Source organism: Ambystoma mexicanum, chromosome 6q (genome assembly GCF_040938575.1).
Source record: "Ambystoma mexicanum isolate Mex_15411 chromosome 6q, UKY_AmexF1_1, whole genome shotgun sequence".
In the NCBI taxonomy this organism is placed as follows: domain Eukaryota; kingdom Metazoa; phylum Chordata; class Amphibia; order Caudata; family Ambystomatidae; genus Ambystoma; species Ambystoma mexicanum.
In genome coordinates, this window is record NC_090937.1 from 219,853,148 (window position 1) to 219,865,410 (window position 12,263).

The window sequence follows — 12,263 nt, forward strand, 5'->3', positions numbered from 1 at the left end:
TCGGAGTATTCGATTATGGGGGCAGGCCATGGAGAAGAGTGATTGCTACTGAAGAAGGGTTCAGGTTGACTGACGTCACTGACAAGGATATGCTTAAGGACGACCTGTCAGATGATGAAGTGGTGTTTGAAATAAGCATTATAAATTGGATTAGAACAGAAAGGAGAGAGATCCCACAGCAGATGGTGATCATGCGGCAATGTTACACATATTTTGATGAGGATATGGACAAAGTGCCAATTTCCTTATGGGCAACAGGTCCATATGACGTACTGAAAGAGGCAGAAGAGGTTAAGATTAAGCTGAAACCAGGAGTAATTCTGCCCTGTGTAAGGCAGTACCCCATGTCCAGAGAAGCAGATGAGAGAATTTTTAAGACTATGGGCCTCATTCAGAGTATGGTGGTAGCCATGGAGCAATTAGCTCCATGGCTGCCTCCCATACCGGTACCGCCTCCGGGTTGGTTCAATGGGGACTTACCGGTCCATTCCGACCTTGGAGGGACTGTTAAGTCCACATTGAATAAAACATTCCCCATTCCCATTGAGCCCCCATAGGGCTCAATGGGAATGGGGAAGTAGCTAATAACAGTACTGCACATTGCGGTACTGTTATTAGCTCTGAAGTCCCTTAACGGGTCCCGTCCATAATGCCTGGTCAGACCAGGAGTTAATGGAGAGACCCACTAAGGGACCTCTGAATAGGGTGGTAAGGGATTACCGGCACCAGTGTCCTTACCGGTGCCGGTAATCCCTTACCACCTACCTCGGAATGAGGCCCGATATCAGCTATGATGGATCAAGGCATTCTATTGATGTCAGAGTCACCTTGCAATACTGCAGTGAATCTGATTAAAAAAAGTAAGGCGGGGGTTGTGGCATTTAATTCAGGATATGCATCCAATTAACCAGATTGTAGAGGCAGAGTTTCCTTTAGTTCCTAATGCAGTGACGATTCTATGTAATAACCCGGTTGAAGCACAATATTTCACGGTGATTGACTTGAAAAATGTGTTTTTCTCCATCCAGTTGCATAAGGACTGCCAAGACCATACATCATTTACGTTCCGTCAGACTAAACTGAAAAGCACAAGGTTGCCCCAAGGGTATTGTGAGTCTCCATAAATTAAGGTCCTGCAGATGGACTTAAGCAATGTAGATTTGCTGAGTGTTGGGTTGCAGACGTAGATGACATTTTAGTTTGCAGCACGTCTGAGGAAGAGTGTAGAAGAGACTTGATTCAATTGATGATGTTTCTTGCAAAGAAAGGATATAAAGTGGAAAAATAAAAAATGGCAGTATTGTCAACAGGAAGTGTTGTATATATGACAGTTAATCTGGCATGAAGGAAAGAAAGTTACACTAGAAAGGGCGATTTTGAAAACCGCAAAACTGCACACAATAAGGCAAATGCAGCAGTTTTTAGGACTGTGAAATTATGTTAGAGTCTGGGTGTTTGATTACAATTCATATACAAAGCCATTGCTGCAATCCTTGAAAAATGCAAAGCGAAGTTTGAAAAAGATTGAATGGACTGAGGAGATGGAGGAAGGATTTGATAAATTGAAAAAAGCAATTTTTATGTCTCCAGTTTTAGGAATTCCCAATCATGCAGAGGAATTCTTTTTATTTTTGCACACAAATGGAACAGTTATGACAGCAGTGCTTACGCAGAGGACTACGTTAGGGTACAAGCCCCTGGCATATTACAGTGGGACTCTAGACCCAGTTATGAGGGGTCACTTTCCGTGCGAACATTCATTGGTAGCCGTCGTATTCGCTATTGAAATGTCTGCTAGTATAGTGATGGGGTGTTCTATGGCGTTATCCGTTGAGCATGCTTTGTTTGCTGTTTAAGAGAAACCTAAGGGTACCTTGACGTCTCAAAGAGCTTCTGCGTATGAAGTGGTAATAACAAATCCGACAATCAAAATAGTCAGATGTAAAACGATAAACCCTGCCATGTTCCTCACCAAACCATTGGCAGATGGTGAGCAAGTACATGATTGCTCGAATTATGAAGAGTTCTATGATGATTTCCCGAGGGTAAAAGAAAATACTCTTGCTGCAGGAGAAATTGTTTTTATTGACGGTTCCTCAAGAATTGATCAAACTGATGGACAAAGATATACAGATGCTGCTGTAGTAAAGCATCAGGCTAATGGGGAGTTTGAAGAAGTGAAGAGTGCACGACTACCATCTCATTTCTCAGCACAGGCTGCAGAATTGGTGGTGCTGGTGGGTGATTGAGTATGAATGTAATAGTGTGTGTTTGCATGTTCTGGGTGGGTGGCAACATGCCTGTGTGGAGGATGCAGTGTGAGTGGATGTGGGAGGAGGTGTGTTAGTGTGACTGGTGGGTGAATGAGTAAGGAATGTGATAGTGTGTGTTTGACATTTTGTGTGGGTGTGTGCCTGTGTGAAGAATGCTGTCTGAGTCAATGTGAGAGAAGGTTTATGGGTGGGTGACTAGTAGGTGACTGAGTAGGAATGTGATATTGTGTATTTGAATGTTCTAGGTGGGTATGAGTCTGTGTGGATAATGCTTTGTGAGTGGATGTGAGAGAAGGTGGAGCGGTCAGCGTGTGGTGGGTGAAGGAGTAGGAATGTGATAGTGTGTTTGAATGTTCTGGGTGGGTGGGTGCATTCCTAGGTGGATAATGCAGTGCGAGTGGACATGAGAGGTTTATGGGTGAGTGAATGGTTGGGGAGTGAATAGTAAAGTGAGTGTGTGTGTCTGTGTGTTTGTGTGTAAATGTTCTGGGTGGGTGGGTGCCAGTGTGAGTGTGGTGAGTGTGAGAGAAGGTATATGGGTGAGTGAATGGTGGGTGAATTGGTATGAATGTGAATGTGCATGTGAATGTTCTGGGTGGGTGCATGTCTGTGTGGTTAATGCAGTGTGAATTAATGTGAGAGGAGATGGATGGGTGAATGACCGGTGGGTAAAAGGGGATGCCCACGTGTTGGTGTGTTTAAGGCCCCAGCAGTCTAGGGATCACTAGAGCATTGTTGCACATCCTTTATTGACTTTTCATGTTTTACTGTTATTTTCGGGCAAAGCCAAGTTCATGTGTGTCATTATCTGGCTAGACTGGCATTTTTGTACAGCAAGTCTGGCCATTGCTTACTGTGGCATGGCATTTATTAATCACCATATTTGATAAAACAAGCATGATAAGGAGCAGTACCTCACTAGACTGATGTTTTGGTGTAGCAGCCTGTATATTTGTTACTGCAGCATGACCTTTTATTAACTGAGCATCTACGAAGAAGCAAGAATGATAAATGTTCCTATGGGTCTAGATTGGCTTACATTGGAACCAGTTTGGACAGGTTTTCTTATTGTGTCATGTCACTTTGAATGGCCAAACCAACAGGAGTATTTTCTTACATACGAGTACTGGCATATATTGGCCGAGCCAGGGTTTCTATTGACAGTAGTACTACTATAAAATAATCTCAAAGCTAACATGAGTATGTTCTTATATGGAAATACTACCATATGTTGTTGGAGCCAGCATGGAAATATATGGGCACAGCCAGCACAAAAATGTTTTTTATACTGGCATATATTGCAGGGACCAATGCATTGGGAAATGCACCTGTGCACCTTTGGTGACTTTTTTCATGAGTTACCCTACACCCTACAAAACTGATTGCTAACTGTCAGGCCTTTTACCCAAATTCTCACATTTAGTATGCTGTCCTAAACCCGTTTTCATTAGTTTGGGCCCCCTCACTAGGTCCAGTCAGAATCTCATACTTGTGGTCAATATTTGCACCCTCCCATAAAACAAGGCACCACCCCCCCCCCCTTATTTCTACATTAGGTGAAACATTTAAGCTTTGATCAAGAAACATATTTACTTCTTTCACTTGGAGGAGTGCATGCCCAGGCAGCGGCATAATCATCATGGACATTGTGCACACGTGGTGTTCCGGGCCGGCCCAGTGTGTGGCGTGCCCTGTGCTTTGTTAAGGAGCTTTGTGGGGGGGGGCTCCTGCCAGCCGTCCTGGCTCCATCACTGACTGTGTTTTGGTTTGGCACGTTTTCGGAATGTTATGGCAGGTTTCTTAAGGATGTGTAATGAGGAAGCTTTGTATGTTTTGACTTCCCCTTTTATCTTCCGGAATGAAAAGGTAATTTCCCTAAGTAAACATACACTTCTCAACCTAAGTGTAAGGGAAGGCATTAAGTCCCATCTCTCTGATGCTTGCAGCCACCCCTGATACTTCCCAAAGTTTGTTTCATTTTGATCGCGTATTGCATGGCTCTGGGTCATGCCCTCGATCTGCCTGCAGCCAGTGTATGACCTCGGGTCGGCAATCACTGCCTTCAATTCCTTCTATACTGTAATGTTCTGCTATTCTGGATAATACGGTGGTGCCCAGAGAGAAATGTTTCTGAGCCTGCCTCCATGTCATTGTGGTGTTCATCAAATCAGTTTAGGCATTTTACATGGGTAAATATCTTGGTGTTCATTTTTTTTAAAGAATTTTGGATTTCAGCTTTCGGCTCAACGGATTTGCACTAAACCAAAACTAACAGATTTTAATTTCGGGAATCCTCTAAACAATAATACAAGTTTGGTGTAAAAGAGACAGTGGATATTTTTGTAAATTTCACCCAAAACATTTTTGGGCAATATTTTGTGCAGATTTGTCAAATTCCATCATCGTTTGTTGAGTCCCAAAAAGACATCTTTTAAAGAAAAGAGGATGCATCCAGAAGTGCAGTGGTGCTAGCTCCACGTGTGCTATATTCGTTTCAAGAAAGAGAACATATACATCAAAGGGGTATATATTGTTTCCTGATTACACATCCGCCTTTCCAGACATGGGCAGTGCAAGAGCTGTGTGCATACTCTTCACCGCTTAAAATTATTAAGAGATATAATGAAGCAGAGCTACATTCCAGAAACGTTGCATCGGTGCATGTGCAATTACCGCGAAGTTAAATGTTGCCCTAGTGCTAATTACCCTTGCCCTAGTGCACATTTCTGTAATACTGCTGGGCTGGCGGAGACTATGTAGGTTATTCTGCCTAGCTTGAATCCTGTAGTTCTAGCTGTCTGGACTGGGACACCCTTATCGGGGTAGGTTCAGCATTCTGGTTTACACATCTTGAACATGGCTGTAGAAAGTCATCATTTGTAGACATTTTCTGTACCTTTATCCGGACTTCATACGCCTTCGGTGGGGCGACTTCTATCTCTTCTATGGAGAGAGGTTTATTAAGCTCCCAGGCAACCGCTGCTTTGCACTTTATAACCTATGACATAACACAAATAGAAAATTATTATTATTTCTTCAAGTATGACCAAAGACCATATTACAACGGTTTTCCTACAGGAATTTCTGAGTTTCACACATCCATTTTTTACAGCTGTTCACAGAATTTGGCTAATTATGTGTGATTTCTGGTGTTTCATGAGCATTAATGAATGCTTCATAGTTTGCAAGTGGAGTAAACGAGTAAACTCTTATTAGTAGTGAATGAATTTTCAGGTAGGTTTCCTAAAATTGGCTGCAGCAACATTGACAGGTCTTCCATTGCACTTGTATGCCATGCAAAATTGACTATAAGTGGGTCAGCCATTTTGAAGCAATAGCACTCAATTGCCATTGGCGCAATCCACAATATTTCCAGCCATTTTGAATCAACAGCACTCAATTCCTATTGGTGCAAATAGCAATATTTCTGATATGGAAATAAGAGCCATGCGATTTTCAGCTAGAAAGCACATTAAATCCAGCTTAACGTAGCTCAGACCTACCCCCGAGTTCAGTCAGCGTTGCTCACAGAAATTATTTTTTTAATCAAAAACCTCTCTCTATATGGGTGAGTTGAGGGTAAGTAGGGTTACTCCTACTAATATCTTTGTGAATTTCTGCTGTGGCCTGATCTACAAAGGTGTTTTATAATGGAAACCCCCCATAGGAAAACACGTTGTCAATCAGGCCCTATTAGATTCAATGCTATTTCTTTGATTCTGCTGTACCCTGAACTTCTACTTCCTTAAGTGGGGGCCTTGTAAAACTTTGATCAACCCAGCTGAAAAGTGGAGGTTTATTTATAATGGAACATACTTATATGAAAATACCATTGCTGTACAGGAAGACTATTTTACAAATATTTATTTGAAAGTCTCTGTTTAAATGTACGCGGGCAGACACAAACAAAAATAGCCTGCATTGATTTTTTGTTAATAATTATTCTATCTTTTTTCCAACACATTTCGAAATACTGCACTTCCCTTATCTTTATTTCCAAATCCAATGAATCTTATATTCTCTTGCCAAAATCATACATTTCAGGGCTATCACCTGTCGGTTGTTGCTTCATGTTTTGGCATCCACAAACCATGAAACTAAAAGCCAGCTGCAAAAGATCTGGGACCATTGCGAGAGGATTGCACCGGGCACCACGCTCCCCTGGGGAACAGGATGATGCTGTGCACCCGGGTCTGATCGCCTGTCAAGTGCCTACAAGCTGGAGGAATCTGGAATGAGACATTACTTATGTTACCAATGCAAAAAATAACCAATAATAATAATCGTTAAAACAAATAATACAATAACTCAGAAAATCCTTACAGAATATAATGTTAGCTGCTCTTATATAGTGTCCATCATCCACTGCACGTGGCTGTTTAGGAGAATAGAAAGGGGCCATTATTAGCAGCAAAGCAAGAGAGACAGATGCACAACATGTGTTTTTGATGGGGGCAGGTCGGATGAACCCGAGACCTGAGTACCGGTCAACTTTGCAAACTTTTCAGATGAGGAAGCGATTCGACTCAGAATTATAGAAGGGTTCACTTTGTCTTTGTTTCGAAAACACCTGCTGAAAAAACCATTATCATTAACAGTAATTTTGGACCTGGCCAGATTGTACGAGAGACTAGGGCCCTCATTACGACCCTGGCGTTGGACCATGGTGCTATTAGCACCATGGTCCATGCCGGTCTCCGCCATGGTGGATGGCGGAATTACCGCCCCCATCACAAGGTTGGTGGGGGCGGTAATTCCCCATTCACCATTTGCCCTTCCCCATTCCCATTTTGCCCCATAGGGCATAATGGGAATAGGGAAGGCGATAATTACGGCACCGCTAATAGCGGTTGCCGTAATTATCACCAAGGTCCCTTTGCGGCACCCACTTTAACGGCTGGTCTACACCAGCCGTTAAGTACGGGTCCCACAAAGGGACCTTGTAATCAGGCAGTAATGGTTTAACGGCGCCGCCGCCTTTTACGGTGCCGTTAAACCATTACCGCCTGGGTCGTAATGAGGGCCAAGATGTGCAAGCAGCGGACATAGAAAATCTCAGGAAATCGGAGAGCGTGGTGGCACTACAGAACACTACAGAACACGCCAGTGACAGGAGTCTGGAATCAGGGCAACCTGTTCAGAATAGGACAAGGAGGCCCGTACCAGAGATCCCAAGGAGACAAAGAGTGCTACAGATGTGGATTTTAATTTCCTCATCAGGGACAGTCCTCCGCTCTGGGACAAATGTGCACGCAGTGTGGCTGAGAGAATCATTTCCAGGCGACGTGCAAGGAGATAGTCCCTCACTTCCAAAGTTACAAAACCCCCATGCCAGAAGGATTAACTGGACGACAAGACCTGCCCTGGCAATTCAATGCTAGGTTGTATCCTGAACAGAACGTTCAACAAGTTCCCCTCAGGGAGGCGCACCAGACCATTTTAGAATCAGACCAGATTAATCACAGCAATGGAAGATCTCACCCTGCAACCGTCGCCGCAATATCATGAGGAGCGCAATTACTTGCCCTAAACGCAGAAGCGCTACTCCTATCACACCGAGATGTATGAGACTGGCTACATGAGAGACCCTTTTGAGAACCCACCCACCAATCGTGAGGAGAATGGATATGGTCAGGATAACTACACTCACCAAGACACCGGTACAGCAAAGAATATGTGCGACTGATCAGTGCTGAGGCGAATGACAGCTTGGCTCCAAGGGTCACCATCCAGATAGATGGGTTGAATCACCAACTCATTGTTGACACATGGTCCACCGTCAATGTCATGAATCAGAACCTCTACCAGCAGATCAAAGACCTCTACCCACTAAGCCCGTCCCATGCTTGGATATTCCGATGGAGAGCAGCGCACCCGCTCCAGTTGACAGAAAAGTTCTGATGCGACCTACACCACAAAGGTTGTATGATATCCGCAACCATCCACGTCATACAGAGGGGCTCTTCCATTACAAATGGCTCAACTTTGGAATATCATCCACAGCTGATGTATTCCAAGAAACCATTCGCCGGCTGATAACACCAGTGCTAGCCTCCTTTAACTACAGCAATATCTAGGTGTTTGGCACATCCCAAGACTAGCACAACAGAGCACTCCTACAGTTTTATGAGATCCTACAGGCAGCAGTCCTCATCTTCAATGTCAAGAGTGCCATCAACAAGCCCAGCCTGAAATTCTTTGTGTATGTCTTTTCAGACCAAGCTATGATGGCCGATCAGGCCAAGATCAGTGTGATTGTCCACCTAGCCCCACCAACGGATTTCTCAGAGCGCACGTCCCTTTTGGGCATGGCGGGGTACTGTGCTCCGTACCTCCCCAGCTATACCAAGCGTATGGATCTCCTAAGGATGCTCCTGAAAAAGAATATTCCATTTGAGTGCAGCAACAAATGCAGGGGATGAACTTCGATCCCTAGTGGAATAAATAAATAACTGTGGATGCCAGCCCCATAGTGCTGGGCGCAATCCTGGCCCAGAGCAACCCGAACCAACAACCCAGCCAATGCATCTTTGCATAAGCCAGCCTAGCCCTATCGGCCACCGAGAGAGCATACTCCCCGGCAGAGAGGGAATGTATGGCAGAAGCATGGGCCTGCGAAAAGATCCACCGTTTCATCATCGGATGGCAGGTAACCCTTGTGACGGATCACCAAGTGCTGATATCCCTGTTCGGGAACCCGAAGACTTGAATGCCCCCATGCATTGAGAGATGGGCATCAGGCTCCAGGAGTATGACTTCTGCATTATTCATAAACCGCGGGGAGAAGCAAACCCAGCAGACTATCTATCAAGACACCCGCAAGGACCATCAAAGGCCGACCTGAATCGGCGCTATTTCTGATGCCAAAACTGGATTTTCCACACATCCGCAATTGGGCACCACGAGGCTACAGCCATTTGAAGATGGCCGCATAGCCCATTGATCCTGCAGACCTCATCTCCTCCATTCTGCTGTCTGCACTCCGATTGGCTGCTGCGCTGCATAAGCGCACCAATAGACGACCGGAGGCGCGAGCCGGCCCACGTTCGTGTAAGGCCCACATCGGAAAGGCTACTTCCTGTGAAAGGCAGTCCTTGCCGGTCCCTGCCATCTGCCAGAAACCCTGCCCCTCCCCACCAAGGTGCTACCTGCTTCCGAAGGCCTCCCCCACAGGTACAGTGGTTCATGGTTGTATTGCTATACCAATGCCTATCACCTCTTATCACGCTTTTCATATGTCTATACGTGGCGAGCGCACCTGCCTTGTATTGTAAGCAAAGCACCTTACTCCCCAGGTCTCCGTCGAACGCTCCACAAACTCTGGCCCCACTTCAGACCGGCACCAACCACTCTGCGATACTGCGTGTGAACCTAGCCATAATGTATCACTGCCATTGAGACTCGTTTTTAGTCACTGCCTGCACTGCCATTGAGATTTAAATCTAGGTATAGCCTACACTGCCACTGAGATTCGTTTTAGTCACTGCCTATACTGCCATTGAGATTCAAATCTAGGTATTGCCTGCTCTGCTATTGAGATTCGTTTTTAATCATTGCCTGTACTGCCATGAGATTCAAATCTAGTAATTGCCTGCACTGCTATTGAGACTATTTTTCAGTCATTGCCTGTACTACCATTGAGATTCACATCTAGGTATTGCCTGCACTGCTATTGAGATTCGTTTTTAATCATTGCCTGCACTGCCATGAGATTCAAATCTAGATATTGCCTGCACTACTATTGAGACTATTTTTCAGTCATTGCCTGTACTACCATTGAGATTCACATCTAGGTATTGCCTGCACTGCTATTGAGATTCGTTTTTAGTCATTGCTTGCACTGCCATTGAGTTTCAAATCTAGGTATAGCCTACACTGCCACTGAGATTCGTTTTTAGTCACTGCATGTACTACCATTGAGACACACATCTAGGTATTGCCTGCACTGCCACTGAGATTCGTTTTTAATCATTGCCTGCACTGCCATGAGATTCAAATCTAGATATTGCCTGCACTGCCATTGAGACTCTTTTTCAGTCATTGCCTGTACTACCATTGAGATTCAAATCTAGGTATAGCCGCACTGCTATTGAGACTCGTTTTTAGTCACTGCCTGTACTGCCATTGAGATTCAAATCTTGGTATTGCCTGCACTGCCACTGTGACTCGTTTCTAGTCATTGCCTGCACTGCCATTGAGACTCGTTTTTCAGTCATTGCCTGTACCACCATAGATATTCAAATCTAGGTATTGCCACACTGCTATTGAGACTCGTTTTTAATCATTGCCTGTACTGCCATTGAGATTCTATACTAGGTACTGCCTTCACTGCTCAGATCTATAGGGCTAGCCCTGCCCCCATTGCACAGTCTACAAAAAAATGCCTAGGCACGGTATAGTACAGCACTGATACCCTGCCTACACACTGCCATCTCAGCCACAAGCAAAATGCCCATTAACACACCACCCCACCCCAGCTTTCGCAGACATCCATACACACTCTCTATAACACTTCGCTCAGCCATCTTCACAGCCCTCGTCATAACCCACATTCACCACTCCTCCATCGATGCCAGACACCAAACTCACCGGCACTAATACCTGACATACATCTCACTAAGTCCCATCCACCCAGCCTTCACACCAGACTCTGTAACCTCAGACACCGCTCACGCCCCATGCTACTTCTCTGCTCACCCACACCGATCACGACCAGAAATACCAGACTAGGCACCCGTACCACTCCGCCACTCCACCCTACTGCTAACAATCGCACTGCCCCTTTCCATCCACTACTCTTACATGCACCCACACCACCTCTGACTAAGACCCTCACCCCCACTCTTCGTAAAACAAGCACACTCCTCCACACACTAGCTTAAACCAAAACATCAATAGCACACAACACCCCCCACCGAAATGCGCTCTAATGAACGTACGCTCCCTAACAGCACACGCTCTAGAGATAAATGATTTACTAGCTACACTAAATCTGGACCTATTATGCATCACCGAAACCTGGCTCAATGAGGCCTCCTGCCCAGCCATCACACTTGCCCTGCCCCCTGGATACACCATCCTCAGGCAGGACAGGTCTGATAAGGCAGGAGGAGGTGTCGCCCTTATCCACAAAGAAGCACTGTTCATTAGACTAGCAGATCACAGCTTATGGAGTGGAAATGCTGACATCCTATCAGCCAAGCTCTCACTCTCCCCTAATAACCTTATCAACATCCACATCCTATACAGACTGCCCGGACTACTAGCAGACTTCCAAGAACCCCTCTCCCACCGACTCACGAACAACATCAAAAAATCCTCCAAAATCCTCTTAATAGGAGACCTTAATCTGGGCTTCAATGACCCAAAGGAAAAACCCGCCAAAACTCTTGCTAAAGAACTTACAGACTTAGGATTCTCCCAAAAAGTCCTCACCCCCACACACTCCAAAAGGCCGAACCCTCGACTGGGTCATGGATCACAACTGCGCCACTAATAAAAAATCTCCAACTCCGCCCTACCTTGGACAGACCACACCTTCATTAAATTCCCCATCCCCACCAACCCTATACCCAAAACACTAACCTATGCCCCGCCCACCATAACAAGAAGTTCCAAAAAACTCAATGCAGACAATCTGCGACCCCACCTCAAAAATCCATGCCTAGCACCTCCCTTCTCCACAGACCCTAATATACTCGCAGCCATCTTTAATGACACCCTGACAAATGCCATAAATACCATAGCCCCACTTGAAAGCAAGAAAGCAAAAAAATCATTCCATTGCAACTCCTGGTTCTCTGAAGATCTCCAGACCCTCTGAGCACAAAAGCGGCAGGCACTGAAAAACTGGCAAACGGATCCCAACGATCCCAACAAAAGCTCATTCAAACAGCTATCCCTCCAATACAAAAAAGCCATCCTCGCAGCAAAATCCAAGTCATTCAATGACAGGATCACTAATGCCAATTCCCACTCAAAAGAATTATT

At 45.2% G+C, this 12,263-nt stretch overlaps 1 protein-coding gene across 1 annotated transcript in view; it reads right to left on the reverse strand.

The window, feature by feature from the left end:
- The window catches only part of LOC138515905 (alcohol dehydrogenase 1-like), a 300,767-nt gene that overhangs the window by 250,832 nt on the left and 37,672 nt on the right, over nt 1–12,263 (reverse strand). The window contains exon 2 of the mRNA XM_069630667.1: nt 5,170–5,271. Within this exon, the coding sequence (XP_069486768.1) occupies nt 5,170–5,271 (102 nt within the window). The remainder of the gene's footprint in view (nt 1–5,169; nt 5,272–12,263) is intronic.